Consider the following 25,890-nt stretch of genomic DNA (forward strand, 5'->3'; position numbering starts at 1 on the left):
CTTCCTTGTGAAGCAATACTGGATTACGAATTCAATTACAGCTACTCAAAGGGCATACCAGAGAGAATTTGGTGTTCGCAATCCTCCCAAAAGAAACACAATACTGGTACTGGTAAACAAGTTGGAAACAACTGGATCTCTGGTGAGTGAAAAGGGCAAGCATCGTTCATCTAGGCTTCCCACGGTTGTTGTTGACGTAAGAGCACGACTGGAGCAGTCGCCCAAAAAATCATTAAGACGTTTGTCGCAGGAGACAGGGTACACCTACTCAATGTGTCAGTGAGCCTAAAGCCATATAGGGTTACGGTTGTTCATCAGCTACAGGAACCAGATAAGGATAAAAGATTGAATTATTGTCGTTGGTTTCAGACGTTTATTGTGCAAAATCTTGCCATATTGTCCATCACATGGTTCACAGATGACGCATGGTTCCATTTATCCGGTTATGTGACGACCGAATAATTTCCAGGAACCTGTGGCCACCGAGATCTCCGGATTTGACAACGCCGGACTTCTTTCTATGGGGTTACTTAAAAGACAGGGTTTACGCCACACGTCCCCAGACATTGGACGATCTGAAGCACATCACACAGGAGATTCAAGCTATTGACAACAGAGTCTTCCAACGAGTGGCCAGTAACATGGAACGACGTGTTGAGTTGTGCCTTATGCAAGATGGAGGACATTTTCAACATTTGCTATAGAGGTAAATAATCTCCCAAAATTCCTCTACATTTTAGGTATAATAAGTTGTCGCTAGCACAATTCGTTTTGAAACAATTAATGAAAGAAATGTGTCAGTTCTATATAAATCACTCCGTAGAACAAAAACATTTAAGCAATGCTTGATACTCACTTACGACACTGCAGGACCGTAACCATGACTACTGCACCAACAGCTGCTGATAATATAGACACGATAGCCAGAGTTAGCACCCAGCCAAGTTCTCCGGTGGAATCTGAAAAAGAAAACAAGAAAAATTCACTGTTGCAGATATTTCGTTGAACAATAGCAAAAAATACAAGAATTAATTGTGCAATGCGATACATGCAGTAGACCTACCAATATATGTAATTATAAAATATGATTGCCACTAAGTTGACACATAATTTCTGAATGAAAGGGGGGGAGAGCATTATCTGGTTCAGAGGAATTACAAGGAAGCCGCGCATATGAGTTTTTTTTTTTTTTTTTTTTTTGATAACGCTATTAGCCAACACAAGTCTCATTCTTTCTAGTCGAACAGGACATCAAGAAAATTCAAGAAAAATGCACGGAGTAACACCACTAGAAAGCAATAGTAGCTTGTTTCCCTGCATTACTAGATGGCAATAGCAGTTTAATTGGTCTCATTTATTAGGCCTACTCTCTTCTAGCATTTAGATGGCAGTAGTAATTTGTTTCCTCGCTCATTTATTTATTTCCTATTGTTTCATCATTTCTTCCACTGTTGAGTATTATTAATGTCTTTTATTCTTTCTTGTTGTTGGTATTGTTCCGTATAATTAGTTTACTTACAATCACGGAATTATTCTTTTTATTCTTCTTTCCATCCTCTATAGTTCACGTTACAACAGCTTACGACATCGTGTGTTCCGTCATTATATCTCGCACCGATCTGACGGTCGTCGATTAGTCAGACAGACTAGCTGTTTGTAATGATTCTAACAGTTGGTTTTCAACTGGTGATGAAAAGAGGTCCACATTTTCGAAACGTTGTGCTACAATTTTGAAAATTCACAATGGAAAAATTCCAAACAGCTCAACCATTACATATAATTTCTCACTAAATGTTAGCATTTCGAATTTCAATTCCTTAGTGGTATACTTATTGCATATTATGTTATTATTGTTTATAGTTTATTTCCTTGAACGATTTAAAAGACATAAAAAATGAAGTCAATTAATACCCCTCATATACAGCAGTAGCGGCCGGTGATCGAAATCCTCGGTGAGGCCAGATGCAACTAGTTGCCTACGATAGGAAATGTTTATTCATGATATTAATTATTATTGTTATTATATCATTAATATTATTATTATTATCATCATTATTAGGCTATTATTATTAGCCTACTATTGAGAAAAATAATAATTTCACTCACCAAATAAGCTGTTACGCTGTGAGTTTCAGTGATTGTTTCAGTGTGATGAAGCATCCCACATTATATGTTCAAAATCCCCTTTCTTTCTTTTCTTTTTATTTTTTTCCCTTGACAGCAACGAACAAGGCCAAAAGAAAAGTTTATTTTACACCACATTATCACTTAACCATTTATGTTGCCCATACCAGGATGCAATAGAAACTCGCGTTTTAAGATTATCTGTCAGAAAAATTGTCAGCGATGTCGTAGGTATCTCGGTAGACTCTCTCTTTATTTAAAACTTCCTTTCTTTCAATATCATTTCTTCTCGAAAAAGGACGCTCTAACAATGAATTAACTACACCAGCATTATTTCTCGCATTTGTTTCTGTTTTTATTTTCCCGAAACACATAACAACATTGGCCCAGATTCACTACTGTACTACGAAGTACAATAGTATAACACCCTAGCTTAAGTCATAAACTGAGACATAAGGGGAGGGAATAGTGTGGGTCTCTGCCTGCCAAAGAGCTGGAATTTGTGTTATTTATGGCCTATTTAGGAAGACAGTCACCATTGTTATTCCCACCCCACACTACCCTTGAGGCCGGCCCATGGATGTGAGGAGTGAAACCTGACCAGGCCAGACGAATTGTGCCTCAGCTACAACGTTTTAAGCGCAAGCTCAAAGCCCGCGAAAATACAGGAAATTCAGAGCCAGACCCGGTACGAGCGATTCTGGCCTCAGGAACAAATTTTACTGCAAAACAGGTCTATATACATCACAAGCCAGACCCGGAACGAGCGATCCTGGTCTCAGGAGCAAATTTTACTGCAAAACAGGTCTATATAAATCACAAAGTTTTCAAATGCTTCTACAGCGATATATGCTTCATTCAAATAACTAATACATTATATAAAAACACAAAATTTGATTTCAGTTAAGCCAAGTGACTGAGGCCCGGCCTCACTTGCCTCAGTCAATCAGCCGCCACTGATATACAGTAAGATGTGCTTTCGTTTTCTGTATTTCTCACAAATATATTCGCTATAATTGTAAAACAAAAGAAATCCGTTGCACAACAGCCCATGGAGAACCATAGCCTACCCGGCGACAGCTGGCCTATATCCATAAGCCTCATCAGATGTGAGCGCTCATCCAATCACTACGAAAGTAACGTGTGGTCAGCACGATAATCTCCCTAGCCATTATAGCTGGCCTCCGAACTTTCGTTATTCACTGTAGTTCTCCAATTTCATCACGATTTTGGATTGGGGACACTTCTTCCCTCATGAAGACTCGAACTAGAGCTCATACAGTAACGCTACAAGAGTTTTTGATTCCCTGTCATGAGATGCGCAGATGTTTATTCTTTATTCCTTATTGTTGGCAGCTGTTTTCGACATTTTGTTTTAGTCACTGAAAATGCAGTACACATTAAATCAACGGCTCTTCCTTGTGAAGCAATACTGGATTACGAATTCAATTACAGCTACTCAAAGGGCATACCAGAGAGAATTTGGTGTTCGTAATCCCCCAAATAACACAATACTGGGACCTGTAAACAAATTGGAAACAACTGGATCTCTAAAAGAATAATAATTTTTATGACAATATATTTATATTTAATATTTCACATAAAAAATTGCAGTAAAATAAAAAAATACAGATAAAAATAGAATGAGAAAATTCAATTTGAAAATGTCGCCGTAAAATCTGCAGAGAACCCTTCAAAGCTATAGTAGAAATTGCCTTAATTGTTGTTGCTGGGACTCCAAATTTATGACAGAATGACACGAATTGTTTTGTTATGGTCCCTCTAGCGCCCACCATTAATCCGATGACTTCTATATCCCTGAGTTTATATGATGTTTTGTATTAAGTGATAGTTGGTTCATAAATTGTCCTTTTCTCTAGATTAACCTGCTCGGGTTGATTCTGATGCGTCTCGAATCTGATGGTCGTATCCAGAATAGAACCTTTTGTCTCTCCAGGTTTAAATGTTATAATATCAATACGCCGATGACTTCCGGTATCCGCTATTCCGTGGACTTCTTCATAGGTAGTGTAGCCATTGGACTTAAGGCATGTTGCGATTACAGACCTGATCTTTGATGTCTGCTGTTACGAAGAGTTTCGCCAAATGGACATGAACCCAAGACATGAGCCAAAGTTTCAACCTCACTGTGGCAGAATAAAGAATAAACATCTGCGTATCTCGTGACAGGGAATCAAAACTCCTGCTTAATTTGACGTTAAGTGAATTTCCAGCCGAAAAAAAAATAAAGAATTTCAACATTTGCTATAAAGTTTAGTAATCTCTCAAAGATACTCTGCATTTGAGGTATAACAAATTGTAGCTAGCATAATTCATTTTGAAATAATGAAAGCAATGTGTTAGTTCTATATAAATCACTCTGTATGAATAGAGCTTTGTGGGTCAGTTACAGTATAACCACAGTATAGTATATAAAGTCACGAAGTTCAATATGTAGTAAATATATCACGTTCGTGAAATAGTACCAGCACAGTCTATTGTTCCTAGCACCCTCAACAACTTAAGCTTCGTGACTGTTACACTAGACTAAATATATCACTCTAAACTGGCTACGGCTTAACGAACGTAGAAATTTTCATTCTTTGTTCACGCAAAATAGCCGCATACTAGCCATACCAACACATAAGACATCATCGTATTCATCATCATACACAATCTCGCTCTCGCGCTTGTGGAATACTCTACTCATTGACATCAGAGACTGTCGGAATTTAGTAGCGTTCAAAAGCAAGCTTATTAAGCATTTCCTTACTGCGAAGAGTAGATTTAATTTTTACTTAATCAATAAAAGAAAATAATGCTTCTCTCTTCTTAACTTTTACAATAAACTGTCTAGCTTTTATTAATCAGTTAATCTTTTAGTACCTTGATTTTTATTGTATTTGTAAAATTGTAATTGTGTTCTTAATATTGTAGTTGTAATCCCCTGGTAGAGGGGAAGAGAAGGCCTGATGGCCTTATCTCTACCAGGTTAAATAAATAAATAAATGAATAAATAAATAAATATAGATAGTTCCTAGCCACTAGGACCGCTACTATCGCCTCATCACAGACAATGCGAAATAGTGCCTGCACAGTCTATTATTCCTAGCACCCTCAACAACTTAAGCTTCGTGACTGTATAATATATTAGACTGTGGTACAGGCTAACTAGCACGAATGATAGTCTCAATTGAATTTCTATGGGAACGTGATTAATTATTTTTGGAGGTAGAAAACGGGACGCATTCTTTTTATCTTGTACGGAGGAGTGACCCGTATACATTTAAAAAGCAACTAACATGCAATACTGAACTGTTTAAATTTTTTTTTTCTTGGATTTGGCTCGGCTGACTCGGAACCTCGGTTAAGCGAAACTCGGATAATTGAGACTCTACTGTAATAATAATAATAATAATAATAATAATAATAATAATAATAATAATAATAATAATAACAATAATTCATTCATTCATTATTAGCACTACAGCCCATGAAGGGCCTGGGCTTCCTTAATCAGTAGAAACCATTCATTTCTATCTTGAGCCCGTTGTTTCCATCTCTTGCATCCAACTCTCCGCAGATCATCCTCCACATCCTGAAGCCACCTCAGCCTTGGTCTTCCTCTCTTCCTTAATCCTCCTGGGTGTCCATATAATGCCCGTTTAGGTAATCGGCCTTCTGGCATACGTTCAAGATGTCCCATCCATCTAAGTCTGCCTTTCTTAATGAAGGAAACTATACTCGGTTCTCAATACAGTTCCGTTAGTTCTTTATTTGTTCTACTTCTAAACTGACCATTTTCAAAATGGGGACCATATATCTTTCTCAGGACTTTTCTTTCCCAAACTGCTAGCATATTTTCATTATTTATTGTTAAAACCCAAGCTTCGCTAGCATATGTAACCACTGGTCTTAGAATAGTTTTATAAATTATTTTCTTTGCAGATCTGGATAATGAACCGAGTTTAAATAGTTTTCCAAGCCCAAACAGGCACCTATTACCGGCCATTATTCTTGTCTTTATTTCTGAGGATATATCATTATTGTTTGTAATCATTGTACCTAAATATTTAAAACTTGTACAATTTTCAAAATTATGGTGATGAAAAACCACATTGTCCTGCTTCTGTACCTCTCTTCTGGATGTTTTCATATACTTGGTTTTTCTTTCATTTATTTCCAAACCAAGCTTTCTCGCTTCTTCCTCAAATTCTTGTAGTGACCCTGATAGTGCTGCCTTTGATGATGATGATGATGATGATAATAATAATAATAATAATAATAATAATAATAATAATAATAATAATAATACATATAGGACGGAAAAGATGATAAAAAAAGACGAATAAAAATACCGAAACAGGCTGAAACAAAGACATTGAAGAGTTCATAAGAAGGCTTTACCATGCGAGGCGTCCAAGGAAAAGAGACCCCTCTCGTGCCAGGCCCACGTGCAGAGGTCGCAAGTGGTCAGTCCATCAGGAGTGGCGTGCTCGTCCAAGAAATCAGGTCTAGGGGGCGGCGGCACGAACGAACTAGTCCATAGCCCTCCTTCCCCATCGAGCGGCAGAGAGCGGATCGCGTCCTCCTCCACCGCCCCCGCCCACCAGTCCGTGGTGTGGTTGAGCGGTCCAGTCCCTCCTGCCGTCGCCAGAGCTGCCAGCATCGGGAGAACCACAACCTGCGAAATCAATTAGGCGGACTTGTAAACTACCACAGAATACGAAACGGCAATGCATACATAGATGGTTGCTGAACACACCTTTCTATTCAGTGAATGAATTCATGGAGTGTGATCTAAATATTGTATTTTAGAAATGTAACCCTTTCTTTATTGACGTCGTACAAAATTTTGTCCAATATTCTTTTGAGAAGATTAACTCCATATGTAGATGAAATTATTGGGGATCATCAGTGTGGTTTTAGACGTAATAGATCAACTATTGATCAGATATTTTGTATTCGACAGTTAATGGAGAAAAAATGGGAGTATAAGAGTACAGCACATCACTTATTCATAGATTTCAAAAAGGCATATGACTCGGTTAAGATTTTAGAAATGTAATCCTTTCTTTATTGACGTCGTACAAAATTTTGTCCAATATTCTTTTGAGAAGATTATCTTCATATGTAGATGAAATTATTGGGGATCATCAGTGTGGTTTTAGACGTAATAGATCAACTATTGATCAGATATTTTGTATTCGACAGATAATGGAGAAAAAATGGGAGTATAACAGTACAGCACATCACTTATTCATAGATTTCAAAAAGGCATGTGACTCGGTTAAGAGAGAAGTTTTATATAATATTCTTATTGAATTTGGTATTCTCAAGAAACTAGTTCGATTAATTAAAATGTGTCTCAGTGAAACGTACAGCAGAGTCCGTATAGGTCAGTTTTTATCTGATGCCTTTCCAATTCACTGCGGGCTAAAGCAGGGAGGTGCACTATCACCTTTACTTTTTAACTTTGCTCTAGAATATGCCATTAGGAAAGTCCAGGATAACCGAGAGGGTTTGGAATTGAACGGGTTACATCAGCTGCTTGTCTATGCGGATGACGTGAATATGTTAGGAGAAAATCGCAAACGATTAGGGAAAACACGGGAATTTTACTGGAAGCAAGTAAAGAGATAGGCTTGGAAGTAAATCCCGATTATGTCTCGTGACGAGAATATTGTACGAAATGTAAATATAAAAATTGGAGATTTATCCTTTGAAGAGGTGGAAAAATTCAAATAGGCCTACCTGGGAGCAACAGTAACAAATATAAATGATACTGGGGAGGAAATTAAACGCAGAATAAATATAGGAAATGGCTCTTATTATTCGGTTCAGAAGCTTTTATCATCCAGTCTGCTGTCAAAAAATCTTAAAGTTAGAATTTATAAAACTGTTATGTTACCGGTTGTTCTTTATGGTTGTAAAACTTGGACTCTCACTTTGAGAGAGGAACATAGGTTAAGGGTGTTTGAGAATAAGGTGCTTAGGAAAATATTTGGGGCTAAGAGGGATGAAGTTACAGGAGAATGGGGAAAGTTACACAACACAGAACTGCACGTATTGCATTCTTCAACTGACATAATTAGGAACATTAAATCCAGACGTTTGAGATGGGCAGGGCATGTAGTACGTATGGGCGAATCCAGAAATGCATCTAGAGTGTTAGTTGGGAGGCCGGAGGGAAAAAAGACCTTTGGGGAGGCCGAGACGTAGATGGAAAGATAATATTAAAATGTATTTGAGGGAGGTGGGATATGATGGTAGAGAATGGATTAATCTTGCTCAGGATAGGGACCAATGGCGGCCTTATGTGAGGGCGGCAATGAATCACCGGGTTCCTTAAAAGCCAGTAAGTAGGTAACTAAGTATAAATGTGTTAAGATACATCATACTCTGTTTATTTCTCAGTGTTTGCTTATTTGCCTATGTAAGTTTATTTGCTTATAATTATTTGTTTATTTATCTATATTTATTTGTGCTAAGTTTATTTGTTTGTGCATGTGTGAGTGTATGTGTGCGTGCGTATATTATTAAACCTGATGATGTCATATCTAGGCCTTGTACACTGGTTTCTGACAAAAATAAATATTATTATTATTATTATTATTATTATTATTATTATTATTATTATTATTATTATTATTATTATTATTTTATTTTTTTTAATGTAGAATACTACAGTACAGTAGTTTTCCTACAATACTAAAGCAAGGAGATGCACTATCACATTTACTTTTTTAACTTCGCTCTAGAATATGCCATTAGGAAAGTCCAGGGTTTGGAATTGAACGGGTTACGTCAGCTTCTTGTCTATGCGGATGACGTGAATATGTTAGAAGAAAATCCACAAACGATTAGGGAAAACACTGAAAGTAAGTAACGTGATAGGTTTTTCTGGTCCACCTTGTACAAATCATTCAGATAACTTCTGGATCTTTCTAATAAGGGAGCTTGGGTAAAAAATGACATATGTAGTGTATAATATGGAATCTTACATTCTACGTCTACGTATATTGTATTATATTGTGATCAGGGGTCTAATCAAGAGGACTAATAATATAATATATATAGGCCTCTTGGGTCTAATGCAGTAGTTAGTTTTCCAACATCTCAACAGATGGCAGAAGTATACAGATTTTACATTCACTAGCTTCCTTTGGCGGCCGGGAAGGTGGGGAGGGTGTATGTTTCCAAATCGACTATACGACACCGGGAAGGGTTCTTTCTCGTGAGGATGAAGAAATTATCTAAAATAGTTGATTTTTCGATAGACTCCTGTGAAAACTGTTGTGTAGTGTAAGGAGTGATTAAAATGAAATTGAGGATTAGACAGAAGTGAATAAAATAAATTCATTGCAATTTATATTAGTGTTCAATAGCATAAATAATCAAGTAGTATTATTATTTTAAACAATTCTAATAGTCTATATTAATACAAACGAGCATGACAGTTGTCTGATAAATTAAATAATTTGCATCAATAGAACATAATATGTAATAGGTAAATAGCCTATTTACAATGAGGTCAGTATTCAACTCTTTTCAACTACTTTTCACTTCACAAAATTGTAAACAAAAAAAAAAACATTTTTAAGCAATTTCCTCTCTTTTTATTAATATAAGGTTGCCAAGTTAAAATTCTGAAAAAAAAAAGCTGAAATTCGTGTTAAAAAACAACAAAAATAAGCTGAGACCAATAATAATAATTATTATTTTCGTAAGATAATAGTACATTATGCAACGAGCCTATAATGATAGTAATTAAGACGCAAGTATGGATGCTTATGAAACGAGCGCAAGCGAGTTTCATAATATTCATACGAGCGTCTTAATTACCATTATAGACAAGTTTCATACGACTTTTTATGCTCGACCATATTTCTAACTTGAAATTATTCAGATGTATACATTTTATTTGTATCTGACAAGATCGGAAGTGACATTGTTCTAGGTCGTGAATTGTGAGATGTGCGCAGACGCGAAAGTATTGATTTTTTCCGAGGAACAATAATGTCATTGACCTTGATGTAATCCCGTTAAACTTTATATAGCTAACCTTGATTATTGAATTCGACATTGAAAAACGAGATGACAAATTGAATTTATTTGAATATTATTTACAATTAACGCTAATTATTATAGTAACAGAACATAACCTTCTGCGACAGTATTGGATTTCCAGCCTCCGTGACTTTTCGCTAATTCTCTTTCGATTGCATATCCGAGAATAATCGATACTTGCGGTTTTATAACGGTACAAAGCTGACTTGTCATTGGCTGAACACCTGTAAGCTGAGTTGTAATTGGCTGAACACCTGTACTTTAATGAGTAGGTGTATTTTAATGACATGCATTAAAGGACTGCTACCAGGTGTATAATTACTACATTTCGGCATGGTTGAGCATAAAATAAGTAAATACATTACCATGCCTACAATAATAAATTATTCAGCATTGAAAATGTGAAACACACAAGACATACAGCCAGATTACTATGAATTACTTTTTTATACTCTTCAGTGGCACGTCAATGGCAAACTGATGTTGTATTGCGTTACCAATAATTTTGTAGCCTATACTATTTGTCATTTGTTTTGCAAATTCTTTTTTTAACACCCTGATGTATCTTATTCTATGTTTAACTTAATTTAAAGAGAGAGATAATTCTACATATCATGGGATAAATAACGGATGTTGGAGGGAATTGTTCGGAAAATTTTACCTATAGCCCTCTGTCAGTTCAGACTATTTTATGAGCCGTACATTTACGACACGGGATCTCAAATTCGATTTCCTTCCGACCAAATGAAAAGACTTTTGTAACATGAGTTTTGTTGGTATTTTACAGCCTTTCATTGATGTTATTAAATATTTTCAGAATCAAAAACCTTATAAGAACTATTACCTAAATATAAAGGGGTTTTAGATATACCAACTCCTTTAGAAATCCAACGCTCTCGCTCGGGTTTGAATCCCCCGAACATCGGGTTAAGGAGCAACGACTAGACCATCGAAGACGACTAATCGGGCTGTTTTCTTTATTATGTTTATTTTACAAAGCTTTATCAGCTGCAATTGTTATCTAATGTCTGATTGAGATGAAGGTGATAATGCCAGCGAAATGAGTCCAGGGTCCAGCGCCGAAAGTTACCCAGGATTTAATATTTGAGGAGAAAAATTCGCTGCGGCGCCGGGGATCGAACCCGGGTCCTTGGTTCTACGTACCAAGCGCTCTGACCACTGAGCTACGCCGAATTCAATCCACAGCATCGGATCGAACCTTCCTCCTTCAATGTTCCTCTTTTGGCCTGACTCCAAGTTAGGCATATATGTTGACGTTTTATGTCCAAGTCAACTGGCATTATACAAGGGGCGCACTCAGATGAGTGACTTATTTGGCCGGGATTCCGCAGTTAAGTGCACAGTAATCTGTACAGAATATGCACTACTAGCTATGAGAATATTAAAGATTTATTAATTTGTCCTACAGAATAATATATGTAATATAGACAGTTAATACTATTGCCAAATATTAATTGTCAATATTACAGATATTATTCTGTAGGACAAATTAATAAATCTTTAATACCAAGGATTTGCTCTTAATGGGTTGAGAGAAACCCTCGAAAAAACCTCAACCAGATAACTTGTCCCAACCAGGATCTGAACCAGCGCCCGCTTGTTTCACTATCAGATATGCTAACCGTTACTCCATAACGATGGGAAATCAGACTGTTGCAATATAACTCTATCTCCAAGTATTTTTTTGAGAACATAAGTAGTACTGTATATTATTTAATTAAGAAATTTTAAACGATTAACTTAGCATCTGGTTATAGGAATTTGTTTTCACAATTTAACTTTTTCAACATTTGTGCATGACTGAACTTCACAAGCCGCCACTGGCATTGTTACTGTTTCACGCCATCTTGTCCGATGTCTTCTACGTCCTCTGCGTCGTGGTGGTGATCAGATAATCATTTTTTACCACTTCTCTTGTTCCATTCGCTGCACAAGACTATACCGTTGTAAGGATCTTTGTTCTTTCCGCCCTGCGTGGCTTCTTTAAAGCTCATTCTTTTTGTAACAGCATTTCTTACACGCTGTAATCAGGCGGTTCTCATATTTCTTCGGAGGCCGCCCATCTTAACTGCCTTAAATCTGAAGCGAAGTCTGTCAAAGTCCTCGTCTCTCAGTACACGTACTGCCATCTATCGAGTGGTGTGTAATTTACTTGCAAGTAGATAGGCGATTACCATTATCTAATAAGCAACTAGCGTTATCTGCATATAATCGGATACTGTCAAGGAATTTATAACGTCGCAATAACCATATTCACACATATGAATTAGACATACATTTTCCATTTAATATTACGGACTTGTGAAGGGAGACGGGGAAACCCGGTGCAGGCACGTAGCCTACTCCTGTCGAATAGCACCAAGGGGGCCGCCAGGCTTAACGTCCCCATCCGACGGACGAATCACTATCAACAGTGACATATGCCTTCTCTTCATATCGTCATTGTTCCTGCAATAACTCCTATGTTCAAAATATAAATTTTTTCAGTAGCAAGAGAAAACACATTTATTCATCCTACATAGGAGACTGCTAATTCTTACATTTTCGAAACAAAGAAATATAATACATACAGGAGATTTTATTATTTGCTGTATCACTATTTGAGTTATTTCATAGAGCAAAAATCTAAAAATTGATAAATAGCCTATGTCATATAGGAGTTATTGCAGAAACAACGATGATATGCACTGCGGAGAGATTTGAGATTTAACCCAGGCATATTAGTACACAATCTAGTGATTAGAAGTTGTGCACCGCCATCTCTCCTAGTCCCGAGGTAGAAATTTTACATGAAAATATGAAAATTTCTGATCCCGCCGAGAATGGAACCCGGACCGGATAGTCTGGAGACAGACGCGTTACCACAGAGCTAACTCGGCGGAATATTAAACGAAAAATGATTTATCAGAAACTAGAAATTGTAAAAAAAAAAAATATAGTGACTTAAGTCCATTGAGTATGCACAGAAGAGTTATAAAAATTAAAAAAATAAATAAAAATTGTACTTCATACGCTAATATTTAGACCTCTGCAGCTCGGTAGAAAATGTAATTAGAGACCTGATTTTCTTCTTGCATTCAGTGGAGATTAAAAGACAACTTTTGTACACCCTTAGGTTTTTAATTTCAATTTTTTTTTCGGTACGCCTTATTGTACACAGATGGCATCCAAAACCGCTTTTTATGTGTCAGCTGAAAACGTGTATTTCCGCAAAAATATCGAAATCGATTTTCGCAGCATCGTAAGAGTTTTTCTTTACACGTCATATAAAAAGGAAAAAGTATACGTACATTCCGGTGCTAACCTGATGATACCTCTTTTTTTTTCTGTAAGGAAATCAGCCTTAAATGGTAATGCGACAACGGCAATCTCTTCGGTTGTGGTTAATAAAACTAACCATATAGATGGTCGCTACTGCTATTGCAGAATGCAAATGTATGCTAATTGATCGCGAATGCACGCAAGCCCCACCCCGGGCTACTCGAGCGTGCAACAACCGCTTTCTGGTTGGCGTGTGTCTCAAAACGTTTTTCATCTTCCGGTAAGAAGTTCAATTCGTTCCTGAACAAGCTAAAATATTATACAGGAACTCGTGGGAAAATGCTTGCCTTGAAGCATTGAACTTCCTTTCAGTTCCATGGAAGCCCCAATTTAATCTAGTAACATCTCAATCAATAGAATAAAGTCAGTACTTTATTCAAAATAAAAGCTAAGAAGTTAAAAAATAATAAACATAACTTTTCACGAAAGCTAGGCGAGATTATAACTTTCAGTAAACAAATTAATGTTGTGTATCAACAAGTTTTTATATCCCTCAAGTCGAATACCGAAGGACCAGTGACTGTAAAATTTCCTTTATTTGCCTCTATCAGCAATTGAAGATCTGATTTGACAGAAACCTCCAAGTCCAATATTTACGAAATTTGACTTTTTACCTGACATACAAGGTGTAATCTTTATATTTTCGAACTGAACTTGTATTTATTCGGCTAAATCTCTTTGTCACGGAAATTTTTCTTGAAGCAAGTAAAGCGATAGGTTTGGAAGTAAATCCCGAAGAGACTAAGTATATGATTATGTCTCGTGATCAGAATATTGTACGAAATGGAAACGTAAAAATTAGAGTTTTATCCTTCGAAGAGGTGGAAAAATTCAAATATCTTTGAGCAACAGTAACAAATATAAATGACACTCGGGAGGAAATTAAACGCAGAATAAATATGTTACCATTGTTGTTTAATATATATTTGGATACTGCTTTGATTACATGGCGAAGAAAATGCAGAAATATGGGAATACCTGTAGAAGATGATAAAATGCTGTTTAAACTCCTCTATGCTGATGATCAGGTGGTAATTGCCCAAGAGGAGGAAGATATAGAATACATGATGAGAAAATTACACGAGGAATACACAAAATGTGGTTTGACAATAAACTGGGATAAAACCGAATATTTGTGTATAGGGGGTATGAGTAAAAATCTTAATTTGAGTAATAATATAACAATAGAATCATGTAATGAATTCACATATTTAGGAATAAAATTTGATAATACAGATATCTTGGAGCAACAGTAACAAATCTAAATGACACTCGGGAGGAAATTAAACGCAGAATAAATATGGGAAATGCCTGTTATTATTCGGTTGAGAAGCTTTTGTCATCTAGTCTTCTGTCAAAAAGTCTGAAAGTTAGAATTTATAAAACAGTTATATTACCGGTTGTTCTGTATGGTTGTGAAACTTGGACTCTCACTTTGAGAGAGGAACAGAGATTAAGGGTGTTTGAGAATAGGTTCTTAGGAAAATATTTGGGGCTGAGAGGGATGAAGTTACAGGAGAATGGAGAAAGTTACACAACGCAGAGCTGCACGCATTGTATACTTCACCTGACATAATTAGGAACATAAAATCCAGACGTTTGAGAAGGGCAGGACATGTAGCACGTATGGGCGAATCCAGAAATGCATATAGAGTGTTAGTTGGGAGGCCGGAGGGAAAAATACCTTTGGGGAGGCCGAGACGTAGATGGGAAGATAATATTAAAATGGATTTGAGGGAGGTAGGATATGATGGTAGAGACTGGATTAATCTTGCTCAGGATAGGGACCAATGGCGGGCTTATGTGAGGGCGGCAATGAACCTACGGGTTCCTTAAAAGCCAGTAAGTAAGTAAGTAATACAGGAAGATACGAAAATATGATAAATTCAAGAATAATTAACGCCACGAAAGTTACAGGAGCACTAAATTCTATTCTATGGCAGAAGAACATTAGGACAAAAACAAAAATGATGATATATGAATCCATAGTTAAAAGCACATTACTCTATGGATGTGAAGTTTGGCAGATACCTGAGCGTATGAAAAATAAGCTTCTATCTACTGAAATGGATTTCCTGAGAAGATCAGCCATGAAGTCAAGACTAGATAGGGTTAAGAACGAGGATATTAGAAGACTTGTGCATAAAGAGAAAACAGTAATCGAAGAAATACAAGGAAGACAGTTAATTTGGTACGGACATGTTCAGCGGATGGAAAACGAAAGACTGCCGAAAACTATCTTGAAATGGGTTCCAAATGGGAGGAGATGAAGAAGAAGATGGAGACCGCGAGATACATGGATTAAAGGAGTTAAAAATGCTATGTCACAGAGAGAGTTACAAGACGGTGATTGGGAGGACAGAAGAAGATGGCAACTAGGATCCGGAAGGCGACCCTTCTCGCTGTGAAGCCGGACATACATGCATAAATATGGGAAATACCACTTATTATTCGGTTGAGAAGCTTTAGTCATCTAGTCTGCTGTCAAAAAATCTTAAAGTTAGAATTTACAAAACAGTTATATTACCGGTTGTTCTGTATGGTTGTGAAACTTGGACTCTCACTTTGAGAAAGGAACAGGGATTGAGGGTGTTTGAGAATAATGTTCTTAGAAATATATTTGGGGCTAAGAGGGATGAAGTTACAGGAGAATGAAGAAAGTTATATAACTCAGAACTGCACGCATTGTATTCTTCACCTGACATAATTAGAAACAATAAATCCAGACGTTTGAGATGGGCAGGACATGTAGCACGTATGGGCGAATCCAGAAATGCATATAGAGTGTTAGTTGGGAGACCGGAGGGAAAAATACCTTTGGGGAGGCCGAGACGGAGGTGGGAGGATAATATTAAAATGGATTTGAGGGAGGTGGGATATGATGATAGGGACTGGATTAATCTTGCACAGGATAGGGACCGATGGCGGGTTTATTTGAGGGCGGCAATGTATCTGCGGGTTCCTTAAAAGCCATTTGTAAGTAAGTAAATCTCTTTGTAGACATGCAAGCAGTGTTGTTTTCCTCCAACTAGTTGCTAACAAGTAGGAAGTAAGTCCAGTAGTGGGGCTGCCACCTCACAGCTTCTGGAGATATCTCACAAAATTTTTAAATTCAATAAATCTGCAGGCATTAACAACAGTATAAAGAAACCTTCTTTAGTCCAGAAACATACCCGGACTCGTATGTACAAGACCTTAGCAAGACCTGTCCTTTGTTACGGCAGCGATATGACATCATAATTAATCCATTTCTTAACGTGTAAAAACTTAACAAACTATTGAACTTAATTTTAATTTAATAAATAATTATTATTCGTACACAAATGAAGAGTCCACTGCAAGAATTATGGATGTCATTTGGAATACATTTTGCAGGAGAAGCAATTGAAAGTTTGAAATGCTTAGCGCTCAAAGTTTAACTGTGATTTTCCGATCATTACCGGACAATGACTATCAGTGTTAATGCCATATAACTCTCTATGTACATTCTATATGTCTTAAGCTATGCATTGACAGTCTGGGTTCATTTTCGACAAGAAAGTGACATCCATCATTCTTGCAGTGGACTCTTCAAATGCGAGTGAATAATAAATCGGGAAGTATAAGAACAGAGATACTTAATTTAAGTCTAATTCTAAACTACGTAACTTTGATATTAATTTCTAAATTAATCCAATTCTCTGTAATAATACAAACAATTCATTGGAGTCATATTGCTGTGTCAATCGTTTCGACTTCAGATGTATTATTGTCTCGAGATTAGGCTTCTTGGAATTGACGAGAAGGCTATGCCTTGTTATAATATAATATAAATTTAGCTTCCCTTATGAAAAGGTTGCCAGACCTGACAAAGCGTAGCTATTACATATAATTTGGAAACAAACCTAAAAGGTAAAATGATATACATTTGAAACGGTTAGGAAATCGAATATAAAAAATGTCAGAAAAATTTACACCAAAGTAGCGTTTGTGCTCATTTACAGTTAAGAAAGGGGAAAAAAATATCATCAGATAGGTTAGAATGATTTGAATGTCATATACCGCGAGAAAAATAATAGTACGGATTTACTGGAATTGATATCTAAACTTAGCAACAGCCATCGGTTAAGATAACTTGCAATTTCCATTATCACTACCATACAAATGATTTCTCAATATCTGAACCAATCCTTTGAGGGCACTAATGTCTATTTCCTTCACAATGCTGTGTGTTAGGCCCAGGTTTTTACATTTGTTGACAAAGAAGGAGGGTATGGTACCTCGTGCTCCCACCATCAGACCTATTACATCAATGTGGGACAGGCTATATTTATCTTTATAGAACGGGATTGTTGGTTCATAGATCCGTTTCTTTTCACTGTCCACCTCATGCGGTTGATTTGCATGTGTCTCAAATCTGATGGTGGGATCGAGAATGTATGCCGAGTTGTTCTTAATGGCAATGATATCAATTCACCGAACACTTCCTTGTGTGGCTAGTCCCTGCACCTCTTGATGGACTGTAAACCCTACTTCCTTCAGTGCCTCGGCCAGCATAGAACGGCCAGCATGGTGACGGATGTTTCGAAGGGCCGCACTATAGGGGCAGAAACCAAGGATATGGGGAAGAGTTTCAATCTCGCTGAGACAGCGTCTACAGCGGGTACCATCCCGACTTCTACCCGGTACTCTAAATGCGGGGAGTACAAGGACAGAGATGAAAAGAAATATCGAAGTTTTATTTCAAATCTCAAACATCCTTAGAATTCCAACCACTCTCACAATAACAATCAAGAATAGCATAAACATTTCACGCAATCGTATAGATTCGATTCGATGAATCCTCTTCAGTTTTTATTTTATTTTCATCTTTCGCGATTTAATCATCCGAAATTGACTGTCATCGGAACAGAGCGAAGGATCTAATCCTTGAGGGCTGATGACGGTGATTAGTACGGTACTTATATTTGTAGTAGGAAAAATACAGTAGTATAAGTATGAGGGGGAAGAGAAGATGATGAAGAAGATTGGATACTGGACTCCCCCTCGAGGGTACAATGTGAAACAGGGCATGACCAATTATTAAGTGTATCAGTTCATTATATCAACATATGGCGCACAGGTTGCATTTGACGATGTGAAAATTGGGTGTCAGTTGGGGAGGAGGTACAACACCTGGCCCGTCACGGCTCTTGTAACAGGCGGAAAATACATCTTAACATAATACGAAATTGCCTTCTAATTCCTGTTCTGTTGTTACACTACCATTATTCTTTATTCGTTGCCCTGAATAAAGTCATCTGTCTTCAGGGATTGAGTCCGTTGGGCTCTCTCACGAGAGCTGTCAATAACATTAGACATCTTACAAATAGCAGACCCCATGACCATTTGATCAGCATGGCGCAAGAACACATTTCAAAGCAAACGCGCTCATTCCATACAGGATAGAGATAAATCTTTCTGCCGGGGATCGAACTCGGGTTCACTGAAATGCTATCTTCCGAATAAAATATGCTGTTCAAAATTATCTTCAAATGAGAACTCCCAGCTTCGAAGCCAGGTGGCCTGGGTTCAAATCCCTGTCGATCCATCCCGAATTTATAAAGACTGATTCACAGTGAAAATTAAACATAGGTACTCGTAAAAGTATCATATACACACACACACAGACACAAACACACAGATTGTTTAATTGGGCTATTCACAATGATTTATATTGATATTGATATTTATTTGTCATTCAACTTTACAATTCACAGTTATGGTGGACCTTCACATTTCTGTTTTTCGATCCACCATCCCTTTATACATATAACTCTTTTCTATTAATGTATTCTTTGCCGAGAATTTCTTGATTGCTTTCTAATGTTCTGTTATGACTGAATTGCTATATGTCCTTCCCCCTGTATCCTCTTCTATTCTCTCCCTCCTACCTAGACTGTCTCCCTTCCATTTCTCACTCACCTATTAAATATTGCATATTCCTTCCTTAATAATTTGCGTTATTTATTTATTTTCTTCTCTACCCTCAAATCCTACCTACTCTTAATCATTGTTTTCCCGCTATTTTCTCCTACATTACTTGCTGACTTTTCCGTTTACTCTATTTTACAACACTTACATCACTTTTTTTTTTTCCATCCTCTGATTATTTACATATTTATCTCTTTCTTTTCGCTTCGCTCCTAAATTTCCTATTTTATTACCCCTATCCATATATTTATTTCGATAATACTCCTACAGTTGTAGTACCCCTGCTACTACTCCCAATCCAAAACATTGAAAAACATCAAATATCTAATTCACTTAAGTTACACTTCCAATTTCTCTCTCATTCCACTTCACATTTGGTTTTTTTTTTTTTACAATGATTTGTATGAACATTGAGTGACTTAATGTTTGTTGCAGCCAGCGATGTAGCTCAAACGTTTGCCTGCAGATACGGAGTTACACTCGGGCGCGTGTTCGATTCCCAATTGGACGGAGTTACGCAATAATAGACCAAGCGCCAAAAACCTGTTTCGAGATATTGGCCATTGAAATAAATCTGTTTATTTTATAAAACATTTTATTCAAGAAGTATTATAACATTCATACTATTACAAAAAAGTAGCACAAATAATACCAAAAGAGGCTAACAGATTTTTAATAAGGAATCAACAGTTGAATTAATATTTCTCTTTTCTTTTTTTTTTCTTTCTCTTTTTTCCATTTTGTTTCAGTTTTTAATAAAATTATGTTTCCTTTTCCTTGTTTATGTTTTATAAATTACTTTGTCAGTCTTGAACATTGTAATTGGGCTTTGCCTGTTATGTTCAATAACAAATCAAATAAACCAACCAACCGACCGACCGACCGACCGACCGACCGACCAAACAAACAAACAAACAAACAAACAAACAAACAAACAAACAAACAAATAAATAAACAAATAAATTAATTAAGTAATTAATTAATTTTATGCAATAAACGAATTTTTGCTTATAAATAGCAGCAAAATTCAGATATCGCATTCTTGATTTTTTCCAAGTTAAATTAGCCTGCCATCAACAGATTTATGCAAATATCTCTTTTTTTTCAAAGTGTCGGTTAGTCTATTATTGCGAAACTCCGTCCAATTGGAAAGATTACTTGGTTGGGTTTTTACAAGGTTGTCATCAACCATAAGGCGAATGTCAGGTAATCTACGGCGAATTCTTTGCCTCATCTCGTCAAATACCATCTCGCTGCCACCAATTCCAACGACGCCAAGTAACCCAGTCGTTGATACTGCGTCGTTAAATAACCAAGTGAAAAAATGTTTGTAGATAGGTTGTGAAGGATATGGCAGCTTTTCTGCCTAAAGTTCACAGCAGCAAAAAGAATATTCTTTTATTATCTAGCAAGGCCATCTGCAATACGTACTGTTATATCAGATCCAAATATAAGCTATAAGTAGGGCCTATCTGTTTATTTGTTCATGGAGTAAACATTCATATTTTCCAGATATTACTTATCAGCAGGGAACGGATTTATATGGACTAAAAATATATGAAATATGTAAATATATATGTAGTTATTTTTACCAAAATATGGAATTAAATATGGATTTTTACCAAAATATGGAATTAAATATGGACTTAAAATTATAAAAAAATGACTATGTACGTTAAATATTGGTACATTTTAATCAAACTAAACAAAAAATATAATGGACGTACCTTATCTTCCAATGTAGTTTCAACAAAACACAATTTTTATTGTCTGTTACCATAACAATAGGTTACAAACATTTCTTTCAAGTGCTGAAAAGTGAATCTTCTTCTATTGTCTCTGAGGATAGATTTATACTGACTAAAAGAGCGTTCGACGTCACAAGAAGTAACTGGTACATAATTCAATTTCACAATGTCTGCTGGGGATAAGTCCAAGTTAATCTTCACTGTTGATTCACCACTCATCACAGCAACAACCTTTTGTAGTTCTTCATATCCAGGGTTTTTTGAAAGTACAGTGTCCACCTTAGCTCTTACTGCATCTGCAACTTTACCTCTACCACGATTCAGTTGTTCCACAGTACTATTTATAATTTCAAAACTTTCAGATAGTGAAAGGTGCCTATTTTGGAGACTTTTGAGCGTTTTTATGATGCATGAAAATGTATGCTGAATGTGAGCTAAGTCATTCTTCACACTTATGTCACAGGTAACTGTTTTCGCAGTATCAATTGAGACTGCATCTTCAGAGTCCAATGCAAGGAGAACATTGTTAATAGAGTCTATATGTTCGGCATAATATTCAACTGCTTCTAGCCATGTACCCCATCTAGTTAAAATTGGCTTTGGTGGCAATGGAATTTCAGGGTACATTTCTTTCAACACGTTAACTCTACTGGGAGCTTTGAGAAATACTTTTTTCACTGATGAAATCAACAAATCTACTTTAGGGAAATTGTCTCTGACCACTTCTGCCACACGATGAAATGCATGCGCCACACAAGTAAAATGAGTCAATTTAGGATATACAACAGATAATGCTTGTCCAGCTTTGACCATATAAGGGGCAGCATCGCTAATAAAGAATAACACATTATCGTACATAATACCCTTTGGCCACAGGATACCCATAGCTTCGTTGAACAGTTTAACTATAGTTTTGTTATTGCACTTTTCTAGAACATCACAATGTAAAAGAATTCGTTCAGAATATTGTTCACTTAACAAACCGATAACTACATTACCAACAAGTCTACCTTCTTTGTCGGGAGTCTCATCAATGGAAACCCAAATTGAACTATCTTTAATTTCATCTCTTATCTTCTGTATTGTCTCATCGTAGATGGATGGAGCATACGTCTTCCTAAGTGTTGACTCATCCGGGATTGTATGTTGAGTATATTTTTCAAGGAATTCCCTGAAGACCTTATTCTTTAGTTTGTAGAGAGGAATATCAGCAGAGATGAGAGAACGGCGCAGGTCGATGTTAAACTCAGATCTTACATTCGATGTTGTTGGTTGTGTTAAAAACAATTGTCTCTGCTTGGAATTTAGTTGTTTGTTGGCCTGATGTTTACTAGTTGTAATGTGTTGTTGCACCAGGAACTTTTGTGTAGATGATACTGCACACTGACACAAATTACAAAATAATATTTTATTGTCAGTTGATAAACCATCTTCTTTAAATTCTGAAATGTAACTTGTTAGTTTTGATTTTAAATTGACTGAATGACGTACTTTTGGCATATTTACCGTCTTTATAGTATGATTTACAAAACTGAACCTATGTGTACTCTGACTGGCATAACTGTTGAGCTGCACAACTGAAGTCTGTTAAAAATTTTAAATTAAATTAATACAGTTTTGTAACTTACTTTCCCATTGTTGATAGGACTGCTAATTTTCAAATAACTCTGATGTTAAAGGGATTACTGAACATGTGTTTAAATCTCTATTGTTGAAATGTATTTTTAAAAGTTAATGGAATTTTGTTTTGTTTTATTGTTAAACCTAATATAATATGGACTGTTTTATATGAAATATGGAAAATATATGGAAATTAACGAAAATATGTACTAAACTCTAAAATATGGAAAAATATGGAAAATAAAAGTAGGATTTTTCAACCCTACACATTGTGAAACATAAAGATAATGCAAAATATAAATTATATTAGCTTTATAAGTAAATATGTATTTACATATAAATCCTTTCCCTGCTTATCAGTATAAGTACACTTTATTTGATTGAAAGTCAGTGATTACTTTTTTTTTCTCAATAATATTTTTCAATGCCAACTAGCCTAATCACTTATAACATTTCATTGAATTTTACTCAACTGACCCATTGGCACATTACCGTTAGACGATAACATGAAAACTTGTAAACTCCAAACTTTCATGTTTATGCTTGCCAATGGCGAAGCTATTAAGTGGCTTTTTAGGCGTAGCCTACTCAAAAAATTTGAGTTGTTATACCTAGTAACATTAGGCCTATAAGTTCTGGTTTAACTCCGATCTTTCCACATATTAAATTCACTGTTGGCAATCATCCCAGGATCCGAGAGTTCAGTGCGAGGCTTGTGACAGAAGCCTCTAAAGGCATGGCTACGACCTTGACTCGCAAGCTTGAGGGGGAATCGGGAAGGGGGCATCTCATTCGCCACATTTCCGTAAGAAACGAGACTAGGCTACCGTCACAATAATACTTCACGTTATATTGGTGTTCTGTGAATGCGCTGCTTTGTTAAGTGTTAGTTTAATCTAAAGTTGCTGCGTATGTATGTGTAAAATTAATTTTGTGTAAAATGATTCATACTGAGAGAATTGATATCTTTGCAATTATGTTTACGTTCCCATCGTGAATGGTGTTAACGGTGTTTTCATTTTGCGGTAACATATTTTACATTCTTAACTTAACGTTTACGTTTTCGTTGTGGATGGAGCATAACTCGAGTTGGGCAAGCCCATGGTTCGAGCAACACAGGCACTTTCTCTGTATATTCCGGTTCTCCTTTGACATCTCAACAATCCATTATAATTTTGTATTAGCTTAATGTAGATCCACTGACTGTGGTAGGCTCTGTATAATTTCTGACGAACTAAGTAGTCTACGCTTCTCGCCGCTAGCGACATCTGCCACGAATAAGGAAAGTTAAGAGCCCTACCATTGCACAAAATACTTCGAAACAAAATTACTTATTAATTTTTTTAAATAGCTATTTTTCATTTGCATATTTATTTTGTTTTCGTTACTCAGTTATTCCTCTGCTCGTTTATTTATTTATTTACTTATTTATTTATTTGTTTATTTATTTATTTATCCACTTCATAATAGGTCTAAATGGCAATGCATATAACTACACAGAATAACCTATAAACCGGCTAACACTCACGAATCAATTCCATGATTTTTAATTCTAAGTTTAAACTGATTAACCGTTCGACAGTCGCTGACATGACGAGGTGAGGACACAATGAAAGACTGTGGTGCCAATTTTTCGAATTTTTTGCACAGTGGCATACATTTATAAACATCCAATGTCTCGGAGCTAAGTATCAGCTCCATAACGAGATAAGGCAAAGAAATACAAACCTTGTTGTTGGATCAGTTCTGAAGAAAAGATCTTGGTAACAGATTACCTCCACGTTTATTTTTTCTCACGATTGCTGTGCTCTCTAACTGCGTTCGACGTTTTATATCCTTCACACGGTAAAAAAAATCGCATCAGGTTAAAAAATAAAAGTCTTAAGTCACACTTTCTTTGGATTACTTACTGGAATAGTTAATATATACAGAAATAAATTAAATTTACTATCATTTCGTTTAAAAATAAACAATTGAGATTTGCTTCCTTTACCTATTTGATTTTTGATTCTCAACTTTTTTTTATCTTCTTTAAACTTCGAGATTTTATAATATCGCGAATATGCATCTTCAGCACGAAGATTGAACAATTCAACATGACGCCACTAGCATAACATTATTTGGATTTTTATATTGCGTGCAGCGTTAGAGTCTAGCTAAATGAAGTCATATCTTTTCTAGAAAAAACAACTGACATATGTATACAGTCTTACTAATAAACCGTGTATACTTTTTATACGAGACTTATGCAGAGTTGAGACAGAAAATGTTACTTATAAACCGTGAATTAGCTATGGACGTATAAACAGGCTGTAACTATAGAATGGGAATTGCTTTGCAGTAGTTATATACACGAAACCCCTTGTTTAAGCGTTGTATATGGCGAAAAAATGGCCGCCCCTCTAACAGCTGTTCGTACATAGACTTACTAAATAACCACGTGTTCGTATCGACTGTCATTTTATGATGATGGTTACCTTGTAACCACAGAAGAACAAACCAAAGATCATAGAATTATTAGAATTAATATTACTGTAGCTTGTACTCTTTGACCAAAATGTAGTGTGGTAATCGATTAGAGCCAGTTGTACTATCGATATTTAACACGCCACACTAGAGCGCTCTACCGGATGCAATAGAGAACCTCAGATATTCTATTACCTTTCGTAATGAAGTAATGACGAAACTATGACGTAGCTGTGTAACAGTCATACTGTTATACACGACATATGTAGTGATTATTAGTTAGGAATTTACACACGACTTATAAACGAGCTACTCATTGTAGTTAAACGTTTGTATATAGAGTTTTTATTAGTAAGACCGAAAAAATGTATTAGTCAATTGCTTTTCTGAGGATAGCGCTAGCAGGGGTTTACATGGCGACCAAATGCCGTCATGCAGGGTGGTGGATTATTTCCTTCAGCACAGATAAATCAAATGACAAATATGATTTCACCACTCAATGGACATCATTATCTTTCTGTCCAAAGAAATGATCTACATTTTACGTATCATGATTAATATTGCTCTA

At 36.2% G+C, this 25,890-nt stretch overlaps 1 protein-coding gene across 3 annotated transcripts in view; it reads right to left on the reverse strand.

Annotated features, from left to right (window-relative positions):
* LOC138703015 (uncharacterized) overlaps positions 1–25,890 on the reverse strand; it is an 86,732-nt gene that overhangs the window by 11,749 nt on the left and 49,093 nt on the right. For all 3 annotated transcript variants that reach the window (XM_069830515.1, XM_069830514.1, XM_069830516.1), the window contains exons 2-3: positions 6,532–6,808; positions 857–959 (exon numbers count right to left, since the gene is read on the reverse strand). In XM_069830515.1, the coding sequence (XP_069686616.1) occupies positions 857–959; positions 6,532–6,808 (380 nt within the window). The remainder of the gene's footprint in view (positions 1–856; positions 960–6,531; positions 6,809–25,890) is intronic.

The sequence above is a fragment of the Periplaneta americana genome, chromosome 7, assembly GCF_040183065.1.
Source record: "Periplaneta americana isolate PAMFEO1 chromosome 7, P.americana_PAMFEO1_priV1, whole genome shotgun sequence".
NCBI classification, from domain to species: domain Eukaryota; kingdom Metazoa; phylum Arthropoda; class Insecta; order Blattodea; family Blattidae; genus Periplaneta; species Periplaneta americana.